Here is a 26,405-nt window from a genome sequence, read left to right as displayed (position 1 = left end):
CCCGGGTTCCACCCTTGGCACCCCGCATAGTCCCCTGAGCCAACCAGGAGTGATCCCTGAACTTAGAGCCAGGAGTAAGCCCTGAGCACCTCCGGGCATGGCCCAAACAAAAATAAATTAATTAACCCAGAGTTGCTAATATCCAGTTGGATGCACAGAATTCTTTAGAAGGGGGAAGCATGGACAGGTGAGGGAGCCCAGGTTTGTCTCCCAGAAGCATGGGGGTACCTGGCCTTTTTTTTTTTTTGGTGGTGGTGGTGGTGGTGGTGATGGTTGGCCAATCCCTGTGGTGCTCAGGGACTGTTCCTGACTCTGCTCAGGAGTGAGCACTGGCAGTGCTCAGGGGACCGTATGGGGTGCCCAGGATTCCAACGAGGACTGCCAGCTGCTGCAGCCACACGCAAGGCCAGTGCCCCATCCCTGCTCTCTCTCTCCGGCCCGTCTTGCCCTTTGAGGACATGGCTGCGACAGTGGCGTCAGGGGGCTGCCGAGAGAGTCCAGGGGTAAAGCCACCCGACGGACTCTGAGCCTGGCGCCTCATGACTTCCTGAGCTTCACTGAGTGGAGCCCGGGAGCCCCGCCCCTGCCCAAGCATTGTCAGTGGCCCTGGTGGTCCCAGCGCCCTGGGCCCCCGGCAGCACCACACCCTGCGCCCCCGCATAGAACTGTCATCCCAGCTGAGCGGGTATCGCCGGGAGTGGCCCAGACGGCCTAAGACCCACTTGGGAACTCTCCTCACCCCCAAGAACAGGAAAGAAAAAAAAATCTGAGTAAAAACTCGCCCACACAGTTGGTCCCACCTGTTGACTACACCAGCAGCCCCCAGGCCCCCAGGGCCACGTCCCGCCAGGATTTGATCCCAGTTCTGTCATTTGAAAGATAAGCAGAGTAAATGTGCCACTCCTTCCTCAGGGTGTGGTTGGAACGACAATGTCAAGGAGTTGACATTTTTTTCAGTATTGAAAGAAGTCAGTTGGATCCGTATGTTTAATGATTGTAGCCTGTACACAAAGGCAATTGTTCCATTTCCCGAAGTCTGGGAATAAATTCCTATTCTGTTTTTGTTTGGGGGTCTCACATGGTGAGGCTCACGGGTCACTCCTGGCTCTGCACTCAGGAATCACTCCTGGCAGTGCTCGGGGGACCCCATAGGATGCTGGAGATCAAACCTGGGTCGGCCATGTGCAAGGCAAGCACTCTACCCGTTAAATGATAACTCTGGCCCCAAATTCCGTTTCTGAATCCCCCATTCTGAAGACTCTCCCGGGAGACCAGACAGCACACTGGTGAGCGTGGCCTTGCTCCTCAGACCCAGAAGGATTGCCGTGACTGTGAGGGACGCTCAGATGTTTGGGATCCTGGAGTGCTCCCACCAAGCTGGGAAAGAAACTGCTCCTGGGCATAAGAAGACGGGAGCCAGAGCAATAGTGCAGCAGGGAAGGCGTTCACCTTGCACCCGGCCAACCTGGGTTCCCTCTCTGGCATCCCACATGGCCCCCTGAGCACCACCAGGAGTGATTCCCAAAGACAGAGCCAGGAGTAACCCCTGAGCATGGCCAAGTGTGGCCCTAAAAACAAAACAAGATAGCTAGATTTCTTTTCATCATGATAGACGTGAAAAATTAAATAGTAGTGCCCAGTCCCACTGAAATAATGGGCGGGTTGCCAGGGAGTGAAACGCCAGACTGCTCAGTAGTTGGGGGAGGAGGGTGTTGGGGGGTGGCGGGGAAGGGGTGCACACAGTTGACAGGAACCTGGGCTCCTTTGCAGGCTGCAGCTCAACGTCAGCCATCCTCGTGTGGAAGGTTCCAGAAGGCCTTGTATTCGTGCTTCTTCCAGCAGGAGGGAACACCCCTTGGCATGGCAGTGGACATGCCGGCAGCTCTGTGCTGGGTCTGGTCACATGCCCAGGGGGTCGGTCAACCCCAAGAGCCACACAGCCAGTTCCACAGAAGTGGAACCATGTCTCTGAGGCCAGGAAACTGGGGAGCTGTTAAGAAGTCTGGCTGTCCAGGAACAGAACTCTCTCTCGAAAGCTGCTCGCTCTAAACATGCCACTCAGGAAAATGTCTGCGCGTCGAATCTCCTTACTGTGGTTTTGAACGTTCTCAGAGGGAGCGGCTTCATGCTTGTTCTGTTTATGTCTTTCCTCAGCAAATCGATTACATGGTGGAGCAGTATCACCCCACCAAGGAAAGAGCGTTCTCCGACCTGGACAGTGAGTTGCTTACCCTGGCGAGGGGACGCGGTGCCTGCGAGACACGAGCCCGTGCAGCGTGCTGTTGTGTCTGCGTGATCGGGGAACAGGAGGGAGATTCTCCAGAGTTGTGGAGAGTCTACGCTTGGTTACTTAATGAGCAAACCCCGCCGTGGAACGCGCCTCGGTGACAGGGAAGCAGAAATGTGGGTGGGTCTTGCGGGGGGTGACACAGTGAAATTAGGCAGATGGAAAAGGCAGAGGCCGGAACATTCCCCCTCACAGAGTGGCGGCCGGAAACAAGGCAAATGGAGAAGCAAAACAAGCTCTTAGATTCTAAGTGGCCCCCAGAAGGGACGGGGAAGGGAGGCGGGTAAATTGGGTGACGGGTTCAAGTGTGTGACGCTGGTGGGGACTAGAGTGGCGGGCAGGTGGAGACGGAGGATGCTGACTTCGGGGGGTGTTTTAAACCACAGAGTCCCGACCAAAGTTCCAGTGTCCCACAAGCCCAGCCCGCAGCCCTCTGCAGGGTCTAGAATGATCCGGGGGGTTCTCTGCAGGAGAGCGGGGGGATGAGCAGGGGGCTGGCGGGGGGTCCAGGTCACACACCCTCACTGTCCCCCCCCACTCCACCCTAGATATTAGACCGCTGCTCGGAGACAGAATCCACGAGGCGCTGAAGCCCACAGTGTCCCCTGTCCTCACGGACGTCCTGACCATGGCCCAGGGTAAGTGCTGCGGCAGGAAGGGCCGAGCCCTCGCTGGCCCCAGTGACGCGCTGGACCTGGGGGCTGCGTCCTCCTTGGTGAGTCCTGAGCGGCGCGTGGCGTGGTCTGGACAAGGGCCCCCCCCACCCCCCGTGTTCGCGGGAAGGGCGTTGGAGAACAGCGCCTCCTGCTGGTGGTCTGTCTGTCCGTGTGTCTGTGGCTGCTGCCGCATTCAGCACTGAGGGCGCCAGTGCAGCAGGGACCCCCCAGAGGGACCCCCTAGCGACTCACTCACTCAGCCTGCTGTGGAGCAGTGGCCAGTGGGAGTGGTGGCGTGTTGGTTACTCCTCCCCGCCACCCCCCACCCCTGCACGGTAGGCACCTGCCTGTTTGCCAGGAGTGTTGGCGCTTGCCCTCGGCGGGTCTCAGCAGTGCTGGAGGCCGCCAGAGCCACACCTGGAAGTGCTCATCGGGCCCCGCGGTGTCGGGGGAATCGAGCCTGGAGCCCCGAGCACGCCAGACCTGAGCTCCAGCCCTTTGAGCTGTGTCCCGGCCGCTCACACATAATGTGTGTGTTTGTTTGATTTTGTCTGGGGCCCACACCAGGCTGTGCTCGGGGCTTCCTCCTGGCTCTGCACTCAGGAGTTACTCCTGGCCAGGCTCCTGGGACCCTAAGGGATGCTGGGGCTCAAACCCGGGTCGGCCGTGTGCGGCGAAGCAAACGTGCCCTACCCGCCGTGCACTCTCTCCAGCCCCTCATACTTATATGCAGCTTACGTTGCCACAGGGGGTCAGAGTGCGCAGAGACACCGGTGCGCCCAGCTGCCTGTCAGCTGCCCTGTGAGGCCCTCCGGCTCCCGGGTGGGGGTGGGGGCCAGAGAACAGGGTCAGCCTGGTGAAAGGCGTGAGGTGTTCCGTCCGAGGAGCACTGTTCCCCGCCAGGGGGCCGCGCAGGAGGAAGCCGCGTGGGACTCGGCAGCTCCCTGGGGGCCTCCCGCCTTTGGAAAGAGAGCGACAGCCAGGACGTGACGAGAGTCTGAACTGGTGAATTTTCAGGGATTGAAAGTTTATTGATTTTATTCATTAGCATCGGTTTGTTGAGGGGGTTAGTTGAGTAAACTCCTTGGCCTTCTGCCTGACCTTGTGAAGGGTCAGTGTGGCCTCTGATGGCGTGTCCTTCTGCTGACGCCTCAAGTGTCCCCAGACGCCTGATCTCATCACCAGCCAGTTTATCCATACAAGGAAACTGAGGCCCAGAGAAGGAAGAGCCCGCAAGACCCATTCTTCCTGCTTCCTGCTTCCACCCCTGACCTTCCCCATCCTCCTTCCTCCTGCCCGCTGCTGCCCCTGGGAGACACGCGTGCAGGGTGGGCGGCCCCCACCCTGGAGAGTTGCCTCCTGGGCACTGGGGCTGGTAGGATAGCGGGTTGTGCTTCCGAGCTACCTGTGGTGAGACAGTTGCTCTAAATCTGGAGAGAGAGCAAGGAACGCGGAAGTCAGATGGTGTGTGACCTCAGCATGGTACCCAGGGGCCCTTGGGGTTTGGTGCCTCTGGAATGCCGGCCCCCTCGGGGTGTCCCCTATGGGTCGTGAGAGCATCTAGCCCACTGCAGCCTGTGCTCTGCGTTGTTGTGATGGACAGTCATCAGGCCTCTGCAGTGAGCTGGGTACCAGCTCTGTGCTTTGCTTTTTAATGCCGCCAACTCCTCCTCCTCCGTGAGGGACAGCTCAGGGCTGGGCAGGGCTGGGAGCGCAGGGCTGCTGGTGTGTGCCTTCACCGTGCCCCCGTGTTTCACCCAGTCTTTCATGTCTCAATTGCAATCCCTTGGATTAAAGGCAACTAAAATGGGCTGAATTTTTCTCCCAATTGCTTCTTGTATTAGTAAAAAACTAAATTTCTGTCTGGAAAAAAAAAATTCTATCTGAATAAGTTGATTCTTCTCTGGCTGCCAAAGTTCATTGTCTCTGGCCACCAGAGTTTCTCAAAATGCACTTACTAAATTGCTCTGGCAGGCTGGGGGTGAAGGTTCGGCAGAAAAGTACTTGCCTTGCGTGTGTGAGCTCTGGATTTGATCCCAGCACTTCAAAAGCAAAGAAATGAGGCAAAAACCAAAACTCCATATAAAAACGGTTCTGGGTAACTTTTCCCGTAACAATTCCTTGCAGACTCCTGCGCCCGGCAACCCTCTGTGCAGCAGGACCATGCAAACTGACTTGTGTCCATCACTTTTGAGCTGCAGGTCAGGATCTTTCCAGGAAATGTGCTGTGAGCTTGATAAAACACGACCAGTCTAATGCGGAGGCCCTGAGATGACTTTCCTCTGGCTTGGGACACACACCATAGTGGTCTGGGTGGGCCTGGAATAATCTCATATGATGATATTTTATATACCACAAATTAGTGAAGTCATCTATGTCTTGTCCCTCTTTTTCTGACTCACTTCACTTAGCATGATAAGTGAAATGAGTCATAGCACTTGACTTGTTTGCTTATAAGTGGATGGACTTATATGACTTGCCTATAAGTCAAGTCATAGCACTTAACTTGTTTGCTTATAAGTGGATGGACATAGCACTTACCATGTCCATCCACTTATAAGCAAATTTCATGACTCTCCTAACAGCTGCATAGTATTCCATAGTGTAGATGTACCAAAGTTTCTTTAACCAGCCATCTGTTCTCAGATACTCGGGTTGTTTCCGGATCCTACTATTGTAAACAGTGCTGCAATGAACAGGTGCAGGTGTTATTTCTCCTGTGCTTTTTTGCATCCTTGGGATATATTCCCAGAAGTGGTATTCCCAGCCAGTATTTTGCAGGCATCAAGTGCTTTGGCTTTTGGAGGAATCGCTGTCTGAGGCTTTCTTGGGACAGGGCAGAACAACAACTGCATCCCTGGACTCTGTGGACGGATACGGTCCAGATGGATACAGGCATCTTGGACCATCCATTACTCCATCACCCATCATTCCTTCTTGTTCGCTTCTTGCTTAAAGGAGTCCACGTTCAAGTCCAAGTGGGAAGAGCTGAAGGCACACGGAGTGGGAGAGGGCTGTTGTGTGGGGTCAGTCGCCACGGGACTCCTTGCTTTTGGTTGTGCTGTGGTGCCCCTTACTTTGTTTGTTTGGGGTTTGCTTTGTTTTGGGTTTGGTGTTTGGGGCCACACCTGGCAGACCTCAGGGTTTTCTCCTGGCACTGCATTCAGGCCTCACTCCTGGTGGGCTCAGAGGTGCCAGGGATAGATCCCAAAATCAGCCGTGTGCAAGGCGAACAGGCTGTACTGTCACTCTGGCCCCACCCATGGCACCTCCACCCATGGAGCCTCTCTTTGGGCCGAACCCTGGCTCCATCATCCTTTATTTATTCTGGAAGGAGCATGGGAAATATGAAAAAAAAAAACTGAGGCCCAGAGGTCTAAGAATCATTTGCTTAAATGTCTTAAATCTATTAAAGTCTCAACTACTATTGACATGACGACTAAAATTCAAGAGAAGACATTGGTTGAAACCAACCCTGAGATTTTTCTGTTGCCCTGAGGTGATGGACTGGGCTTAGTCCCGGGGTCATGCCTGACCTAAATTAGGTTGTGGTCTCATCTTGCGACCTGAATAATCGTCACGAGGTCAGGTCCAGTTAGCACCCGTCAGCCTCAGCTTTTCTGCATCACAGGAGCTGCCCTGTCCCTGGCGGGGACGCCTGTGGACTCCTGTGGCGGAGAGCAGGATAATGAACCGCTCCTCACGATTTCCCAGGAGAAGGGTCAGCCCTGGGCATCCCCAGAGAGCGCGGGTTAAAAACGCCGCAGCTGAGGACTTTGAGCCTGGTCACTCTCCTCCCGCCTTTGTGATGACTAATGCTCGCGTGGGTTTCCTGCCGGCTCCTGGAGGACCTGGCTGAGACGCGCCCGGGTGAGATCTGCTTCTGTGTGCGTGGAAGCTCCTCCGGGCTGGTCATTTCCAGGCCGGGCCACGCGGCCAGGCTGGCCGGTCAGTGCTGTGCCCAGGAGCCCCATGTTGCCTGGGAGCGCCCCCAGCAGGAAGGCTGGACTGGCCAGCTGCACGGCTCTGTTCCTCTTCCCCTGTCACGCGCAGGGGGCCTCTCTGGGTGCCTTGGTGGCAGCTCTGAGCCCACTCAAAGCTCCTCCAGGTCCTCGCAGAGGTGAAGAAGGATTTTGCGAGAGACACGAGCGAATCTCAGAACTGAGTGGCTCTTGGCAGACAGGCCTCCGGACTTACATTAGGCCACCTCTGCCGAGCCCCCCCGCCCCCAGTTGGGAACGGGTGTGGCCCTCCGCCTGTTCTCCGGGAAGTCTGGTGGCCGCCATCTTCCAGATCTCGTTGGGAATGTCAGGTACGGGCCAGAAGTGACGACACACACCGTGCCTCACGGGAACAGGGAGGACCCAGCCCGCCTCCTCCGCAGCCCTGATGGTACCCTGAGACGCTGCCTACACACGGCTCCTTAACAGCCATGATCCCAGAGATCCCCAAAGAATCTCGGAACCAAGCGACTCTTGGTAGAAATCTCTCCAAACCTAATTCTTAAAATTTTTAAATTCCAAGATCACACGATTCACAACCAGCAATAGAAAACAAATTGTCTAATGTTGCCTCTTCAGCAAGTCTGAGTGTCGGAGAAAAATTCTAAATAATAATGTCAGGACTGGTATCAAACTATTGAATGTAATCTAAGTAGTGAGAGAGTAATGTGGAAATTATTTGCCACACAGGGAGGTGTGGGGATGGGAGGGGGTGTGTACTGGGGTTGGTGGTAGGAAAAGTGCACTGGTGAAGGGATGGTGCTTGATCATTCACCGTATAACCGAGACTCAAACATGAAAGCTTTGTAACTGTTCTCACGGTGATTCAATAAACAAATTAATAATAATAATAATAATAATAATAATTTTTCGGGGCCAGAGCAATAGCACAGAGGGTAGGCCTTGCACAGGCCGACCCGGGTTCGATCCCCGGCATCCCATATGGTCCCCCAGGCACCACCAGGACTGATTCCTGAGTGCAGAGCCAGGAGTGGCCCCTGAGCATCACTGGGTGTGACCCCAAAAGAAAAATAATAATAATAATAATAATAATAATAATAATAATAATAATAATAATAATAATAATATTTCTTTAAAAAGGACTTTGCTGCCACCAAGTGAACGGTCACCTCCTTTGACATGAACCCTGTTCTTGCAGTAATCAGAAGGACCAAAGAAGGACTGACATATGTGACCAGGAACCTGACGGAGCTGAAAACGTTGACCAGACGCCTCGGCAGCAGCCTGCGCCAGGTCCAGGGCAACCTGGAGCAAACGCTCAACAACGACTGCAGGTTCGAGCCCAGCTGTTCAAAGCTTCGATCATATTTAAGTGACCTGGACGACAACAGCACCGTGGCCCAGGTGAGGGCGGGCAGGGTAGGCGTGGGGCCACCTCTCCAGGGCCCTGCGGTCTTCCGGCCTCTCTTAGCACCACGGTGGAAAGGTGAACACGGGAGAGTAACGGGAAACCCCTTCTGGGACGTTCCCAGCACCTGAGCTCATGGGACACATCAGCGCGAATTCATGAATTCCGCTTGAAAAAGGGAAAGGAAGGAAGGTTGCCTTGTTTTAGACTTAGAAAGTGGAAAAATATTTGGGTGGTTTTTTTTTTTTCTTTTTTGGAGTGTCTGGGACCACACCCAACTTTGCTCCAGGGTTGCTCCTAGCTCTGTGCTCAGGAGTCATTCCCCACACAGCCCAGCTGCTAGGGTTGGGCACATGTAAGGCAAGTGCTTAATCTCCACCTGCGCAGCTTGAATGTAGTTCTAGGTTGAGGTAACCACATGACTTAAGTGTGTCAGTGTGCTCGCAGATCCGAGTCCAAGCGGTGGTTTGGCAGAGCTGTCATTTTCTCACTCTCGGGAAGTCGGTTTCAGTCAGGCACCCTTGGGCTTCCACGTTTATCTACACCTCCACCACACTCACTCTTGGATTGTCCTATCATTTTTGAAAGCTGGGAATCCACACTTATATTGTCTGAGACCTGGGTTGGGTTGGGTTGGGCTGGGTTTGTGGGAGGGAGTAACTTTTTATTTTGAAGTACTTTTGAATTTGCACAAAATTTGCAAGATTGGTGCAGAGAACCGTTCCCTGCCCACTTCCTCCAGATTCATCAGTGGTCACTATTCATTTCCCTAATCATTTGGAGATGATATTATCTATCCTTCATCATCTGCCGAAAAGCATAATCATATACGTGCATGAAATAATATGCATTTTCCTTTTCTGTCAATCATTTGGAGCCCAGTCACAGAAAGCATGCACTTTTTCTTCTCTTGCCTTCCTTTCTGTCTTTCTCACATCCTTGTCCCTCCCTCCCTCCCTCCCTCCCTCCCTCCCTCCCTTTCTTCCTCCCTTTCTCCTTCCTTTTTTCCTTCCTTCCTTCCTTCCCTCCCTCCCTTTTCTTTTCTTCCTGTTTTGGGGCACACCCAGCGGTGTTCAGGGTTTGCTCCTGACCCTGTGCTCGGGGAATCACGTGTAGTGGTGCTCAGGGAACCATACAGGGTATCAGGGAACAAACCCAGCTCAGCAGAGTCCAGGGCAGCATGCTACCCCCTGTACATCTCTCCAGCCCAGGATGCCTGCCCGAATTCCAATATCTTCCGAACTTGGCATAACCACCATCAATGATCCAAACTAGGGCACACCCCGCTCTACCAGCTGGTCCACAGTGCATGCTCAAATTTTGCCCACTTTTCTAAAACCTGCTCTTGAGGGGCTAGACAAACAAGGCCCTGGCCTCACAGTGACAGACCCCCGTTTAATTCCTGGCACCATATATGGTCCCCGCCCCAAGCACCACCAGGGGGTCACTGCTGATCACAGAGCCAGGAATAGCCCCTGGGCACCTCTGAGTGTGCCCTACCTTCCACCCACCTGCCAAAGAAATGCTAAAAGCTGCTCCTTACAGCTAGTTTTGTTGTGGTTTCCAGTCCAAGATGACACAGCCGTGATTTCTCAAGTCTTTTGGCTCCTTAGATCAGGAGCTATTTCTCATATTCTTCTTTTGTGACTGACACTTCTGAACGCTGTCCCTGGCTAGTATGGCTTTTATTAGGTCCCTTCCTTTGGCTCTGCCTGATGACTCCCTCCTGCTATTACTTGGTCTCTTTGTCAGGAATTGTCACCAACAATTGGGGAACTGTTTCCACCCCTGCACCCCAAAGCAGGAGACCCCTGACATCTGCCAAGGTTTGGGAAAGGAGAGTTTATAAGCCCGTGTCCTATCTTGGGAAGGGAAGGATGGTTTCACACAACTCACCAGCTCAAACACTGGGCTACTTGTAAATGTGTGTTTTTTAAAAACAAAAGAAAAGAAAAAAGGCAGCTGTTCACAATGTATTCAAGAATGTTCTATATCCAAAACCTGTGAGGTCATTTACAATTTCTTTTAACTTCTTTCCTTCATTTTTAGCCAAGTGCGGCCAGAGAACCTCCAACATCTAAAAATTACTGCTTTAAAGGCTATGTTCCTCAAACAATGTTGTGTAATTTGAGCCAAATTTATACCCTATAACATACATAGAAACTGAATTGATACAAGATGTCTCTTTTTCTTAGGCATCTTTTTGTGTGTGTGTGTGGTGACGACTTTGTCTTTTTATTCCGCGTAAATTTTCAGCTTCCATCTCTAGATGACAAAGTTAATAGTATCAACAATGTGGACAGAATCGATTTGTTCAGCCTGGTCAAACGGGTACGTTTTGTTATTTGGTGTGTCATTTTTTAAATAGAGTAACTTTATCTCTCATCATTTTAGAGTAGACTAACTTAAGGAAATAGGAGAAAGAAAGAAAGAAAGAAAGAAAGAAAGAAAGAAAGAAAGAAAGAAAGAAAGAAAGAAAGAAAGAAAGAAAGAAGGGAGGGAGGGAGGGAGGGAGGGAGGGAGGGAGGGAGGGAGGGAGGGAGGGAGGGAGGGAGGGAGGGAGGGAACGGTGAAGTTCTGCAGGGGGAATCCCAGAAGTGTGGTAGCGGAGATCTGAGTAATCTTGTTCTTTTCACTTCAAAAAGTACTTATTGGCAGGTTGATGGTGCTGTGTACCACCAGTGGCTCTCACTTGAATGTGATTAAATTTGCACAAATTGTGACACCATTGTCATCGTGTTAATCATCTGTGAGGTGCAAAATAACAAGCTGGAGCCATACAACTAAAAAGAAAAGAAACAAGAATTTGGTTTTGCCTCCCACGGGCCCCTATTTGCAGAGGTGGGGTGGGTCCCTGTACTGGTTTTAGTACAAGATGCTGCCCTCTTGGTCTCGGAGACGGCCCAGGCCTTATGCACCTACGGCCTAAGCTAGGCCCGCTCTCCTGTCCGCTCTCCTCTGCCTCGGATGCAGGTCACTAAGAACAAGCTCTCATGGGCAGAAAGTCCTTTCCAGAGGATTGCTTTTACTTTTAGACTTTTACTGACCCTCAACGTGATTGTTCCAGCCTAAAGATGAATGCTGTACTTTAATTTTGCTTCTCCAGTCCATACTGAGCTGGGGGGGGGGGGGGGAATAACAGAACTAGGGAATTGCTCTTCTGTTTACTGCTTGACTTATTTGGAAATATTTTCTAGGGCAATGAAACCTTTAATGACATCCCTAAGATGGTGGAAAAGCAAACTCAAGTTCTCATATCAGGTGAGATTCGCAGTTTGGAGTAACTTGGTTCTTCCTCCTTGAGAATTGGTTAGTTAGCACCAAAAAAAAAAAAAGTAGTGTGAAGAACTGTGCTATTTTCCTTCATAAAATATGCTGTCTTCCAGAAACCTTGAAAACTAAACAAGTGTCCTTAACATTCACATATTTAAAAAACAATAATTTAGAAACAGCAATATGTGAAGCACAGTCACATATTTATAAAGCAATAATTAGGGATGGAGCAATAGCACAGCACTAGGCCATTTGCCTTGCATGCAGTTGACCCGGGTTCGATTCCTCCATCCCTCTCGGAGAACCCGGCAAGCTACCGAGAGTATTCCACCCGCACGGCAGAGCCTGGCAAGCTACCTGTGGCATATTCGATATGCCAGAACCCGTAACAAGTCTCACAATGGAGACGTTACTGATGCCCACTCGAGCACATCAATGAGCAAACGGGATGACAGTGAGAGTGACAGTGACAATTAGGGGTGGGAGAGATACTACAGTGGATAAGGCACTTGCTTTGCTAGCCGCTGATCTGGATTTAACCCCAGGCACCAGCTATGTTCCCCTGAGCCCGCCAGGAATGATCCCTGAGTGCAGACCCTGAGGATAGCCAGGTGTGCCCCTCCCTCAAAAAAAGAACAAGACAGGGACTGGAGCGATAGCACAGCGGGTAGGGCGTTTGCCTTGCACGCGGCCGACCGGGGTTCAAATCCCAGCATTCCATATGGTCGCCTGAGCACCGCCAGGGGTAATTCCTGAGTGCATGAGCCAGGAGTGACCCCTGAGCATCACCAGGTGTGACCCAAAAAGCAAAAAAAAAAAAAAAAGAACAAGACAAAGCTAATAATGAATCCATCCTTTGCATGTTTCGTAGCCCCCTCCTGCTGTCCAGAGCTGCCTGAGGGTTGCTCCCACACTCGCGTGTGTTGTTCTGTCACTGCCACCTGATCAGGAAATAGGCTGGCGGGCCAGAAAGAGAGTACAGTGGGCAGGGAACTTGCCTTGCACACACTCCACCTCAGTTCCATGCCCGGCCCCCCGCGAGGTGCCCTGAGCATGAGAGTGATCCCTGAGAGCAGAGCCAGGGGTCAGCCCTGACCACCAGCAGGCTTGGCCTCCGGAAGAGACGAACAGGAATCAGATCAGCACGCGGAGAGACACAAGGGAGGCCCCTGTTTCCTTTCGCACTCAGACTCAGCCTGGCTCTCGCCAGGAGGGGTGGGCACGTGAGTCCGTCTCACCCCGAGTGCACAGAAGCCTGTGAGCTCTCTGTCTGAGGGGCACATTTCCACACAAGGTCGCGGCCGTAGCTCCCACAGGTGGTACCGTCGGTGATGAACACAACTCGCTCTGCATGGCACACAGCCATTCGCTGATTGTTCCATGGGCTGTTCCTGTTCACGCCACCGGCTCAGACAGACGTGTTCCCTCGCAAGTCCTTGTGCCTCTGTGGTTCCTGCCCTGTGAGTCTCAGCCCAGCCCCCAGAAAGGCTCACTCTGAGCTCCTGCCTCTGTTTTCCCGCTTGGGTCCCCGCTGACACCTCGTGGCCACTGTTGGATGCTGGCTATTTTCCCGACTGTGGGGCAGCAGGGAGGGAGAAACACCTGCCAGTTATCACAGTCTTAACATTAATTTTTTTTGAAAGAAGTACATTTATCAAGATTTATTCTGCCTTTTTGGGAAGCTTTTCATCTGCCCCCTGGTGCTGATATAAATGTGTTTTGATATTTTGAGGCTCTTGAAGTGGCTTATAATTTTAGAGCCCGGCCCACTGGGCACCATCCCAGTGGCAGAGCTTGGATGCCATGGAGTTGGTCACCTGAGCCAAGGGGCGAAGCCAGGCTCACTGCCTGTAAAAGACTCTCCTGTTTGGTGTTTTAGTTACTTTCCCAGCGCTGCTCTCCCACCTGTTGGCCAAGAAATTTCACAGTTATGTGCTAGAGTTATTTTTGTTTTCCTCAGAGGGTTCTTTTGACCCGCGAAGCCTTTGGTTTTATGGGGGGGGGGGGGGGCTTTTATCCTCCTCCACGCGGCTGTAGATGCCCTGCGTGTTCCCTTTAACTCCACGTGAGCGACAGGTCCCCTCGCTGTGCCCGGCCCCACCCGTTTCCCTCCTCTGCTCCCTCTTTCCGGTAAGTGCGGCCAGGGGAGCGCAGCCCAGTGCACAGCCCGCCATCGCCCTACCCTGCACCCGCTTCCCCCTCCCCACCCCCAAGCATTGCTTCAACACAGGCCAGAGTTTCCCCAGGCCTGGGCCCAAGCCGCCCCGTGGGCCCACTACCTAGTGCTCAGTGCTCATGTCTTCACAGGGCAAAGAAAAGCCCTCAGCTCCCAGCTGCAACCCCTTCACGCCCACCCCCAACCCTGCAGACTCCAGGGTGCTGCTGGGACCTGGGGGCACAGCCCCTGCGCCCCTTCAGCTGAGGACCCCGGGAGGCAGGGCATCAGGGAAGGCTCCCTGGAGGGAGCAGCCCGGAAGGCTGAGAGGGCTCAGGCCTGGGCAGAGCCGCCAGAGGGCCGGGGTCGAGACAGCAGGGAGTGGGCTCCTCCGTCCAAGGGGACGGGGAGTGTCGGGGCACATGCCTCAGTCCCAGGGGTGACCCAAGAGCCGCTGTGTCTGGGATCGGGGGCCTCTGCACACTGGCCTTGCTCTGGGCCGCTGTGGAGCCATGGGCTTGAGCCCCCCAGCCCCCAGAGCTGTGTGAGCAGCCCAGGGGAGAAGCGGCCCCTCGGGCGACCCCGTGACCAGCCGGGCATCCTCCCCGAGATGGCCCGGAGCCCTGGCATCACCTGTCCAAACACTCGCCTTTGTTTCCTCCCTCCCTCCCTCTTTCTCCCTCCCTCCCTGCCTCCCTCCTTCCCTTCTTACCTCCTTTCCTCCTTCTCTCCTTTCTTCCCTCCGTCCCTCCTTCCTCCCTCCCTCCCTCCCTTCCTCCCTCCCTCCCTCCCTCCCTCCCTCCCTCCCTCCCTCCCTCCCTTCCTTCCTTCCTTCCTTCCTTCCTTCCTTCCTTCCTTCCTTCCTTTCCTTCCTGCCTTCCCTCCCTCCCTCCTCCTCCCTTCCTCCCTCCCTTCCTTCCCTTCCTTCCTTCTTTCCTTCCTTCCTTCCTCCCTCCCTTCCTTCCTTCCTTCCTTCCTTCCTTCTTCCTTCCTACCTTCCTTCCTCCTTCCCTCCCTCCCTTTCCTTCCTTCCTTCCTTCCTTCCTTCCTTCCTTCCTTCCTTCCTTCCTCCCTTCCTCCCTCCCTCCCTCCCTCCCTCCTCTCTTCCTTCCTTCCTTCATTCCTACCTTCCTTCCTTCCTACCTTCCTTCCTTCCTCCTTCCCTCCCTCCTTCCCTCCCTTCCTTCCTTTCTTCCATCCTTCCTTCCTTCCTTTCTTCCTTCCTTTCTACCTTCCTTCCTTCCTTCCTACCTTCCTTCCTTCCTTCCTCCTTCCCTCCCTCCCTCCCTCCCTTCCTTCCTTCCATCCTTCCTACCTTCCTTCCTTCCTTTCTATCCTTCCTTCCTACCTTCCTTCCTTCCTCCTTCCCTCCCTCCCTCCCTCCCTCCCTCCCTTCCTTCCTTCTTTCCTTCCTCCCTTCCTTCCTCCCTCCCTCCCTCCCTTCCTTCCTTCCTTCCTTCCTTTCCCTTTTTTCCTTCCTTCCTTCCTTCCTTCCTTCCTTTCTTCCTTCCTTCCCCCTCCCTCCCTCCCTTCCTTCCTTTCTTCCTTACTTCCTTCTTTCCTTCCTTCCCTCTTTCCCTCCTTTCTTTCTCTCTTTCTTTCTCTCTCTCTCTCTTTCTTTCTTCTTTCTTTCTTTCTTTCTTTCTTTCTTTCTTTCTTTCTTTCTTTCTTTCTTTCTCTCTCTCTCTCTTTCTCCCTGTCTCCCTTTCTCCCTCTCTCCCTTTCTCTCTTTCTTCTTTCTCATCTTGCCTCTGCTGCTGCAGACACACCCCAGTGTTTCAAGCTCAGAGAGTGTGTATGTGTGTGTGTGTGTGTGTGTGTGTGTGTGTGTGTGTGTGTGACGTCAAGAGCCACTGCTGATAAAGCCAACTTCAGGTAGGGTGGGTCTGGGGGACTTTTATTCTTGATCCGTCATGGGGAACATTTTCCAAAAAGCTGAAGCCTTCTCTCCTGTCTGAAAGATTAGGCTGCATGTTCGGAGCAGCTATTAGACTACTGGGAAATGATTGGTTTGGACATGTTGGGGGGGGCGGGGGGGCAGTGTACATAAGAGACAAAGGCAGGGTTTCCGCCTGTTTGTTTGAGTCAGATAAGACTTGAGCAGAAAAGGCTCCTGGGCCCTCTTGCTCTGCACTCTTCCCGGCAGTCGCTGTGTTCCTCAGTGCTGTTCCTTACAGGGGAATGTCGCTGTTCCTTACAGGGGAATGTCCCTGCTATTAAATTATGTTCTTTCGGGGCCAGAGTGATAGCACAGCAGGGAGGGCATTTGCCTTGCATGCGGCTGACCCAGGTTTGATCCCCGGCATCCTATATGGTCCCCTGAGCACCATTAGGAGTAATTTCTGAGTGCAGAGCCAGGAGTAACCCCTGTGCATCTCTGGGTATGACCCAAAAAGCAAAAAAAAAAAAAAATTCTTTCAATATTATGTAAGAGTTAGATAAACCTCAGTTTCAGTCCTGCTTCAAGTGCTCTCTGCAGCAAAGCTGTGTGGACACGTGCTCTCCTGCTTGAGCCTCAGTGTCACTGAGTGAAAGGGACCGAGCACTTCTCCCTCCCGCCGGGTCAAGGGCTCAGAGAGGTGCCACGTGTACTGGGCACGCGCGAGGCCCGAGTTTGGTCCCCAGGACACAAACCCTCCTCCCCTGCCCCACCAGGTACGGCCCTGGGGCCCTCGCTCCTCTGCGTCTGCAGCATTGCTGGGCCCTGACGCTCCTCAGGAACCAATCCCCTCCCTCAGCCATGCGGGGACTCCCCAACTCCCCCCAAAATCTCTTTCTCAATGGAATAAATGACATTTATAGAAATTCAGTATTTTTTTCTTTTTGGGTCACACCCAGTGATGCACAGGGGTTACTCCTGGCTCTGCACTCAGGAATTACTCCTGGCAGTGCTCAGGGGATATGGGATGCTGGGAATTGAACCCAGGTCAGCCGCGTGCAAGGCAAACGCCCTACCCGCTGTGCTATCGCTCCAGCTCCAGAAATTCAATATTTTTATTATAGAAACTTAACACTTAGAAAAATGCCTGCCCGCAGGATACATGCCATACAATATCATCTCACTTGACCCGTCTCTTTCTTTAAAAGTGGAAAGAAGAAAACTCTGGGCTTGATGCAGCCCTAAACTGGTGCCATCAGCGCTCGTAGCCGTCCTGTGAGGTGGTTGCTTTCTGCCGCCTGGGCTGCGTCCGTGCATGTGGCTGAGCCTTCGCTCTCTTTGACACACACGCATCCCCTGAGAAAAACTAAAGAGGGGCCAAGCTTTTCCATCTGGTTCCCCACTAGGGTTAGGGCTTCTCCTCTGGGTTTAGGAAGGCCTCACCGGTTGCTTTTGTTTCCAGATATCAAAGAGAAGCTGAATTCTTCTGGCCACAAACTGGACAACATACGCAACGAGCTTCCTATCCATGACTTGGTGTCCAAGTTCTCCAAGCACCTCGACGACGCTGGAAACAGCCTTGGCCCCTACCTGCCCCTGGTGGAAAGATACAACCTGTACCGGTGAGTGTGTCCCTGGTGATGACGGTGAAGCAGAGCTGGGCATGGAACTGGGGTGCGCCCGCGTCCCCGAGAACTAGGGTAACCCCAAAGAGGACCCCTTGCTTCTTGGCAAACCCTAGTTTATGTCTACTAAGAAATCGGGGGGCTGGAGCGATAGCATAGCGGGTAGGGCGTTTGCCTTGCACGCGGCCAACCCAGGTTCGAATCCCAGCATCCCATATGGTCCCCTGAGCATCGTCAGGAGTAATTCCTGAGTGTAGAACCAGGAGTAACCCCTGTGCATCGCCGGGTGTGACCCAAAAAGCAAAAAAAAAAAAAAAATCGGGCGCCAGGGACATAGTTTCGGCGTTAGATCAGGACTTGATCTAACCCAGATTGGACCCCTGGTACCCCATGCCCCCTTGGCCCCAGCCCCGCAGGCCTCGGGCATTACAGAGCCCGGCAGCATCGCAGCCTCAGGCCCCAGCGCTGAGCTGCCTGCCCAGCTGGCTAGCCACCTCCCGGCACCCCTGAGCACTTCTAGGGAGATCTATCCCCTCATGATCACCAAAACAGGGAAAGCAGTTGGAGGTGCTCATGTTGGCAGCATATGGGCTAAAGTTGGAAGCTTCTAGAAAGAAGGCACAGGCCTGGCACAAGGAGGACATGCAGATTCATGAACTGTGCCCGTGTCCAAACAGAGAGACTGAGTCAGAGTGTCATGTGTTGGAGATTCTGATAACCTCGGTGGCTCCTGCCATCTTAGACTTGTCCCCCAAGCCTGTAACAGGGTGGCAGAGTTGAATCCGACTGGATCTCTTTATCTTTGGGTGGGAGAGTCGTGCCCCGCAGTACTCAGGGGTTACTCCTGGCTCTGCATCAGTCAGGATCACTCCGGATGGTTCTCAGGGGACCATATGGGATCCCGGGGATGGAACCCGGGTCAGCCACGTGCAGGGCACGCGCCCTACTCACTGCACTAACACTCTGGCCCCCACTTAATCATGTTTAAAGTCTCATTTGCTACTACCCTTTCTTTGGCATTTACGGAAGAAATCTGTGGAGGTGGATTCTCCCACTGGGGAGGGCGGCCTGGAGCCCGGCACTGGTTCTGAGGACTCAGAGAGCAGAGCTGGGAGTGGGCGTGGACCCTGAGACATGGCAGAGATCAGCCCACACAGAAAGGGAAAAGGGAAAAAGACAGAGGACCCTCGGGATCACCCCATGCAGGGTCCCCTCTGACCTGTCCCTGGCACCCTCCCTACTGCCCGAACCGATGTCCCAGAGACTTTCATTCCTAACGGGTCACTTATATTGCAAGGACACAAGATAATGATTTTAAAACTGCACTCCTTGCTGGCATGTAGGGATCTCAGTGAGCATCCATAGAAAACCCCTCATTCCACACCAGAAGAAGCCAAGGCACCAGAAAAAGCAACTTCAGTCTGGAAAGACAGTAGAGTTGGGGTCTGAGGGCTTTCTGGCTGTGCTCTCACTGGTCCAAAATCTAGCAGTCCTTCCTTTTTCTTTTTTAAATGAATTTTATATTTTTAAAGTTGTCCACAATAATTTATCACATTCAATATCCTAACCCCAACCCCAATACCATTACACCGTCCCACCACCATTGTTTCAAATTTTCCCACCACCACCCAAACGTGCCCCCATAGCACATAGGAAATAAGTTATTATGTCTTGCTTGTTATGAATAATCTGCTAAAAACGATCCAAAAGAGTCCCCTTTGAACCAAACATGATGGCCTCTCAGTATCGCAAACCATAATGCTCAAAAGTAGAGAGAGAGTGAGAAGGAAGGTGCCTGCCACAGAGGCAGGGGATAGGGTGGGGGGGGATGCTGGGGACATTGGTGGTGGGAAATGTGCACTGGGGGAGGGATGGGCGTTCGATCATTCTATGGCTGAAACTCAATCATGACAGCTTTGTAACTGTATCTCACGGTGATCTAATTTAAAATAAAAATAAGTAAATAATTTTAAAAGAAGTTGAAAAAAAGAGTTTCCTTAGAGGAAAGTGTGTGAAGAGTGTTTTATCTCGCCCTGGAGCCATTAAGCCCTTGTGTAAGAGATTATGTTTCAGTCATACAATGATCAAGTACCCATCCCTCCACCAGTGCCCATTCTCCAGCACCAGTGTTCCCAGTATCCCTCCCACCACCCCCACCTCATTCCTTCCCTCCCCCACCTCTGTGGCAGGGCATTCCCTTTTGCTCCCTCTCTCCTTTTGGGTGTTGTTTGCAATACAGGTATTAAGTGGAGATCATGTTCGGTCCAGAGTCTACTTTCAGCATGTACCTCCCATCCCGAGCGAGCCCTCCAAGCATCCTTTACTTGGTGGTCCCTTCTCTGTCTCAACTGCCCTTTCCCCCAGCATGTGGGCCCTAGCAGCCCTTTCTTAGCATGGGTTCAAACACCCCCGGGCCCCTTTCTCAGTGAACTTCCAGCCTCTCCTGGGGCCAGAGTTTCACGTGGGAAAGAACGGACACCTTCATCCTTCCACTGCCCCCTTAGCAGAGACGCTAAGCGGCCCTGAGGAGAAATGGAGAAGCCAGCTTTTACTGAACAGATCTCCCGCCCAGGCTCCGCAAAGATTGCATCTGACTTTCCCTGTGTCCACAAAACATGCCCTGTATGGGTGGGAGGCTGTGATAAAGAAAAGATTGTTCTGAAGCGCATCAATGGTCATTTTTGTCACAGAAGCAAAATCCATATATATGTATAATATAACATGTATATTAGCATTTTCTCTCTATATATAAATATATATGGATATGTGTTTTATGTCTATTACTGTTTAAAGTTTGGGAAGAATCTCTTCCCCTGAATGTTCCTCCACTGTTGGAAATAGTTGTGCATTCTCAGGAAGGCCAGTAAAGAAAAAGACTAATTGAAGGTGTCTCAAGAATTATTACAAAATAAAAGTTTGCTTCCTGCAGGCATCGGATTTTAGGTGTTCCCACACTTCTATTCTATCCAATGTGCATACAACATGTAGCGAGTTTCTGCCACTAAGGAACCCAGGCCCCATCCCCACCACGGTCCTGCAGTGATGCTTTAGAGGGAGACCAGGGAGAAGAGCTCGTTATCTTCATCTCCTGTCTAGTGCTGCTCTCTGCGCATCTCGTCATCTTTCTCCTAAGCACTTCCAACACCAGCAGCCGTGAGGGCCCTTCTAAGTCTTGAAGGGTCTCTCGAGAGTTTCAGGAAATTGGGGAAAGCCTCCTTGTGAGCAGCGGGGGACAGCAGCGAGTCGATGACCGCTGAGTGAGAGCACAGCCACGCCAAGACAGGGATGTTGGATGGGTGAGAGGACCGGGAGGGGGAAGAGTTCTTCCGGCAACAGCACCTGCCTCTGAGCAACACCTGGAGAATCTGACGCTCAGTGGCTAGCTCTTCCCCCACTGCTGAGCTCTGGTCTGAATGGTCTTGCCTGATGCTGACACCCTCCAGCACCCTGATGTATTCTGTGCGTTCCTCACCTCTAGGTGGATCGTCACTCTGATTCTCTGCTTCTTGCTGGCCCTGATAGTGACTTTCTATTTCCTGGGCTTGCTATGTGGCACGGTTGGCTACGACAAGAGGGCCACCCCGACAACCCGAGGCTTGTTCTCAAACACCGGCGGCATCTTCCTCATGATGTGAGTGTTTGCTCCTCACCCCCCCCCATGGAGGTGGGGGCTGTGCAGGGAGAATTGGGGGGGTGGCGTTGCCCAGACCCAGGGGCCTTGGGGCCAAGTGCTCTGCGTTCCGGGGGAAGGGGAGACGTGGACCCATCGTGCTTTTGTTAAGTTGGGAGATTCCATTGATTGTGAAAAGTCAGAGAAGACTCTGAATAAGTTACACGTTGATTAAAGCGTGAATGCACTGCTTATCTGTGATAAGCCCCTCTACTAAGCAGTTATAAAAATTACTTCTAAGTTTGCTTTGAAATGCATTGGTAGGCACTGCGTTTTTCTTCCATCCATCTGTTCATCCATCCATCTACCAGTCCTTCCTCAACCAGTTACTGCCCGTCCACCCTTCCGTCCGCCCGTTCACCCGTCATCCATTAGTTATCCATCATCCATCCTTTATCCATCCATCACCCCACCCATCTATTCACTCACCAGATAAGTGTTGAGGACTGACCCCGTATCAGATACTGTTCTATATGAGCAACTTTGCCTGCAGTTTTAGCTTGAAATGCTAACCCTTGACTGAGAGCTGTCATTTCCAGCTCTACACACCTGGAACTTAGGAAGGAACTTGGATTCGTTACAGGAACAGCTTTGAGTTTTTGAGGAGTGGCCAGCCTGCGGTAGAACAGAACAGTTGTCCCTACCTGCACCAGAGACACTTATGTTTGAGTCCCCATCTGGGCAAGCCCTTATTCTAGGAGAGTGTGACAGAGAGGGGGCGGGTGCAATTGGAAGCGGGAGGAAATGTAAGCCTGAGGCAGGGCAGGGAGGAAGCTCTGTGGACTCCAACCTGAGACTCTCTGGCTGGGGAGCTCATCGGGTGGTGGTGAGGATGGTGAAGGACGGCAGGGGAGTGGCAGAGCCTTGGGGTGAGTCTGTGGGGCAGCTGGAGAGTCAGATCCCGGCTGTGTCCATTCTCGTCCCCCTCTGTCACCAGCATCCCGTTGGGAGGGGCCGGAGAGCCAGTCGCGTAATTCACTTGATTCGAATTTTTTATCTGTGCTTTTGTTTAGGGGCAACACCGAGTGCTGCTCAGGGCTGACTCCTGGCTCTGTGCTCAGGGATCACCCTGGTGGGGCTCAGGGAGACCATATGGGGTGCCGGGGATTGAACCTGGGGCAACCGAGTGCTGGCAGGCGCCCTACCCACCATACTGTCTCTCTGGCCCTGCAACAGAAATTGAAACACTCAGGCAGGGCATCAAACCAGCTCAGACTTCTTCCAAACCCTTTGCCCTTAAACCTTCGGGCCTTTATCTGCTTGATTTAAATTTATTTTACTTGTTTGGGAGAGTCTTCCCTCTGTCCCTCTGTCCGTCCCTCCCCCACTTTCTCCCTCCCATCCCTCCCCCGCCTTCCCCGCCCTCTGCAGTGTCCTCTCCACCCCGTGCATCTGTGCTCCTCATTCACCTGGTCTTAGCAGATGACTCTGTCTTCCCAGAGCACATCCCGCTGCCGCCCTACGAATGCGGCCCGGAGGGTCCTCCTCCCCCCTGCCCCTCCCACCAGGGTTCTCAGGCCTGTCCCTCACCGTCCCAGGAGGCAAGGGCCGTCCTTTTTCCTTTCTGCACCTTCTCCCTCTCCCCCTCCCAGATACTTCCCCAACACCTAAGTATGTTCTGTCCTGGGGCTGGAGCGATAGCACAGCAGGTAGGGCGTTTGCCTGGCACATGCCCGACCCGGGTTTGATTCCCTGCATCCCATATGGTCCCCTGAGCACTACCAGGAGTAATTCCTGAGTGCAGAGCCAGGAGTAACCCCTGTGCATTGCCAGGTGTGACCCAAAGAAGAAAAAAAAATGCTGTTTCCTCCCCCCATCTTGAAAAGTAAACTGCAAGGCCCTGAGGAAATAAGGCCCGGGGACAGAGTGGGCACCCTGCCTGCTCGAGGCCACGTCCGGTCCCCTGCGACCCCGCTCTGAGCCCCCAGACTCACCTGGCGTGAGGCTGAGTGTGCCGGAAGGGGCCGAGGAGACCGTGTGAAGAGCATTACAGCAAGGGCTGGCGCGGGGGCACAGCAGGCAGGGCAGGGCACGGGCCTTGCACACGGGGACCCCACATGCCCCCACCCACCCACCCCCGAGCCCCACCTGGAGTGACCCCTGAGTGCAGAGCCAGAAGAAAGGCCTGAGCACCCCAGGGTGGCCCCCCGAGAAAACAAATCACAGACAAAAGTAAGAAACTCTCCCGTCCACCGTCCACCATCCATCCACCTACCCAACCCCTTCCCCACTCACCAGCCCCCTCTCCCCTCTCCCCGTCTCCGAGGGAAGGGCTGCGTTGGCTGCCCATTCCTCCCCCGCCCACCACCCCAGCCCCCCTCCCGTCCAGCCATTTCTCCCAGCCCGTCGCGGCCTCTCCGTCTCCAAGAAGGCACTTTCTGTCCGCTGGCCCTTCTGGAGGGCGCCCACCCTGGGGACACCCTCTGCAGCCCCTTCGGGCACAGCTGCCCTCCCGGGGCCCCGGCACCTCTCCGCCCTTCACGGGGCCCCTAGCTGGCCGGGCTGCCCGCTGTGTCTGCTGCAGGCTCGCGGGCAGCCGGCCGCGCTCACCTTCTCTGCCCACCCCGAGCATCGGGGGGCCTGGCACTGACCCCTGTCTCCCCCGCGGGTCCCCTCAAGTGCTGCCTCCACAACACGTGGTCCCCGAGCACTGCCTGGGCTGGGCTCGAGTCACCTCAGATGCCTGTCCGGAGGCTGAGTGCTGACAGTTTGGCCCCTGGGTGTGTTGGGGGAGGGGCTGCGTGCATCTCCTGGTCCCTCAGCACCAAGCCCAGAGTCCGCCCGGGCACCTCTGTCTCCAAAGCGAACAGTGTTCTTCAGGGAAACTGGGTAGGTTCTAGCCGTCCTCATGGGCTCCCTCTCCTGGGTCCCCTAAGTGCTGTGGGGGTCTCTCCAGCTGCCATTTGCGCCGTTGTCGCCCCTCTTGTTGCCACGCCAGCCTGGCCCCTCTCACGCCTACGGGCACCCTCCTGCCTCGGGGCCCCCCGTGCTCTGTGCCGTGTCTGGGCCGCAAGGTCAGGCGCCACGTGACATGGGTCCCTAGGTAGGGGTCCCGGACGAAAGCGCCAGGGCTTCCTCCCCTCTGTCCCCTTGCTCCAGGACCGCCAGCCCCCTCAGCCTGCCAAAGCCCAAGACAGCAGGTCCGGCCCCAGCCAGGAGCACCAGTCGTGCTTGGATGTAGGGTGAATCATTCTGTTTTTGGGTCACACCCAGCAATGCTCAGGGGTTACTCCCGGCTCATGCACTCAGGAATTATGTCCGCCGTTGCTCAGGGAACCATATGGGATGCCGAGGATCGAACCTGGGTCGGCCACGTGCAAGACAGATGCCCTACCGGCTGTGCTATCCAGCCCCAGATGAATCATTCTTTTTCTTTTTTTATTGTAACTGTGAGAACAGTTACAAACTGTGAGAACAGTTACAAAGCTTTCCAGTCTCACTCTCCGCCGTACAGTGATCAAACACCCATCCCCTCCCCGGTGCACACCCTGAACGGCCGTGATCCCAGAGACACACAAAGCAATCCCTGGACCCAGCGGCTTCTGGCAGAAATGCATCTGGACTGAGCATTGAACTATGGTGCCGTGCCACCCCGGGCGGGAAAAGGTGTCTGTCCCTTCCGCCTTTTCTCTCCGGCTGCGAGGTGGCTGCCACCTTTTCAGATGAATCATTCTTACCCTGCTTTCCTCTCCCCAGCGGGGTCGGACTCAGTTTCCTCGTCTGCTGGGTAATCATGGCCTTTGTGCTGCTTACTTTCGTCCTCGGCGGCAATGTGCAGAAACTGGTCTGTGAGCCTTACCAGAGCCGGAAGCTGTTCCAGGTAAGTGGGGCTTTCTCGCAAGCCCACCAGGAAGCACGGGGCTGGAAGAGGCTCCCCGAGCTGGGGTCTCTCATGAGCCGCACAGGCTCTCCCTCGAGTGTGTCTCTCCCCTCTTGACTGACTTCTTCCCATGTGGGAGAAGCCTGTGTTCTCTTTGAAGTGCCTTTCCCCTCTCTCTCTCCTCTCCTATCTCTCTAGGCAAAGTTTATTCAATAAAATGTACCTTCTTTCACTGAAAAACAAAATAAAAATAATTTATTATTATTATTATTTTTTTTTTGCTTTTTGGGTCACACCCAATGATGCTCAGGGGTTACTCCTGGCTTTGCACTCAGGAACTACTCCTGGCGGTGCTTGGGGGACCATATGGGATGCCGGGGATCGAACCCGGGTCGGCCGCGTGCAAGGCAAACGCCCTACCCGCTGTGCTATCGCTCCGGCCCCTAAAAATAATTTTTAAAAAAAGCGGAAAGGATGACCAGGTTGGGTTTCATTCACCATGTCACATCGAGACTCCTCTTTGCCAGGGTGAGAAATGGACGGTAGGATTCTAGCCTTGGGAGCGTTAGTAAAATCCGGGACTCGGGGTCAGCTGTGAATGTGGGTTATATTACATGGGGTTAATGAAATCCTCCTCAGCAGGGGCGGGAGAGATGGTACAGGGGTGAGGGCATGCTTGCTCTCCATGTGGCCCACCCTGTTTTGCTCCCTGATTTGATGCTCTGCATCACATTTGGTCCCCGGAGCGCCTCCAAGAGATGAGTCCTGAGCACCACTGGCTGTGCTCCCCCCACCCCCTAAAAAATAAAACAGTAAAAAATAAAAATCTCAGAGTCGGAGCGATAGTACAGCGGGTAGGACATTTGCCTTGCACACAGCCGACCCGAGTTCAATCCCTGACATCCCATGTGGTCCCTTGAGCACTGCCAGGGGTCATTCCTGAGTGCAGAGCCAGGAGTAACCCCTGAGCATCACTGGCTGTGACCCCGAAAGCCAAGTAAATAATTTAAAAAATTGAAAAAATAGATCTCAGCAGTAGTTCCAGGTGTGCCTCAGACAACAGGGGCTTGATTTTGATTCCTGGGTTCCTCCTTTACTCAGGAGTTCCCGACTTCCTCAGCCTCCAGTGCAGGGGCTCGAACCCAGGGTCTCACCCAGAGCTCTACCACTGAGCTACACCCCAGCACAAGCCTCTGGCATCTTCAAGACGTTCCCAGATGGTAGCGGCGCCCAGACAAATGAGGCCCTGCATGCGAAAGACATTGGGGCTGGAGTGATTGGACTCTGGGTAGGACACTTGCCTTGCATGCAGCCAGCCCAGGTTCCATCCCCGGCATCTCATATGGTCCCCCGAGCCCCGTTAGGAGGGATTCCTGACTGCAGAGCCAGGAGTGACCCCTGAGCACCACCAGATGTGGCCAAAATGTTAAAATATATAAGAAAGAAATGGATAAATCACAGGCTTCCCAGCTGAGGGCTGTGCGCCCTGGAAATTGGGTGAAGCAGTTAGGAATTGGATTCAAGCTCTGCTTTTCCCTCTAAAGTCAACTACAATGGGCCCTGTACAGCCGAACAGAGGTCACCCAATGTGGGGTCCTAGAACTGAATGTGAGGATTGAGGAAAAATTGCTTCAAAATAAATGTATTTAAAGTTACTTAAATAATTTTAG

The 26,405-nt window shown here is 53.6% G+C and overlaps 1 protein-coding gene across 6 annotated transcripts in view; it reads left to right on the top strand.

Moving 5' to 3' along the window:
* The window catches only part of PROM1 (prominin 1), a 116,172-nt gene that overhangs the window by 67,900 nt on the left and 21,867 nt on the right, over positions 1 to 26,405 (top strand). For all 6 annotated transcript variants that reach the window (XM_055140692.1, XM_055140698.1, XM_055140694.1 and 3 more), the window contains exons 6-13: positions 2,155 to 2,218; positions 2,836 to 2,925; positions 8,104 to 8,309; positions 10,570 to 10,644; positions 11,511 to 11,574; positions 17,083 to 17,242; positions 20,724 to 20,876; positions 24,612 to 24,735. In XM_055140692.1, coding sequence (XP_054996667.1) covers positions 2,155 to 2,218; positions 2,836 to 2,925; positions 8,104 to 8,309; positions 10,570 to 10,644; positions 11,511 to 11,574; positions 17,083 to 17,242; positions 20,724 to 20,876; positions 24,612 to 24,735 — 936 coding nt within the window. The remainder of the gene's footprint in view (positions 1 to 2,154; positions 2,219 to 2,835; positions 2,926 to 8,103; positions 8,310 to 10,569; positions 10,645 to 11,510; positions 11,575 to 17,082; positions 17,243 to 20,723; positions 20,877 to 24,611; positions 24,736 to 26,405) is intronic.

The sequence above is a fragment of the Sorex araneus genome, chromosome 5 (assembly GCF_027595985.1).
Source record: "Sorex araneus isolate mSorAra2 chromosome 5, mSorAra2.pri, whole genome shotgun sequence".
Taxonomy (NCBI): domain Eukaryota; kingdom Metazoa; phylum Chordata; class Mammalia; order Eulipotyphla; family Soricidae; genus Sorex; species Sorex araneus.
The sequence above is the reverse complement of the archived record's forward strand: the minus strand, read 5'-3'. Positions and strand labels throughout refer to the sequence as shown.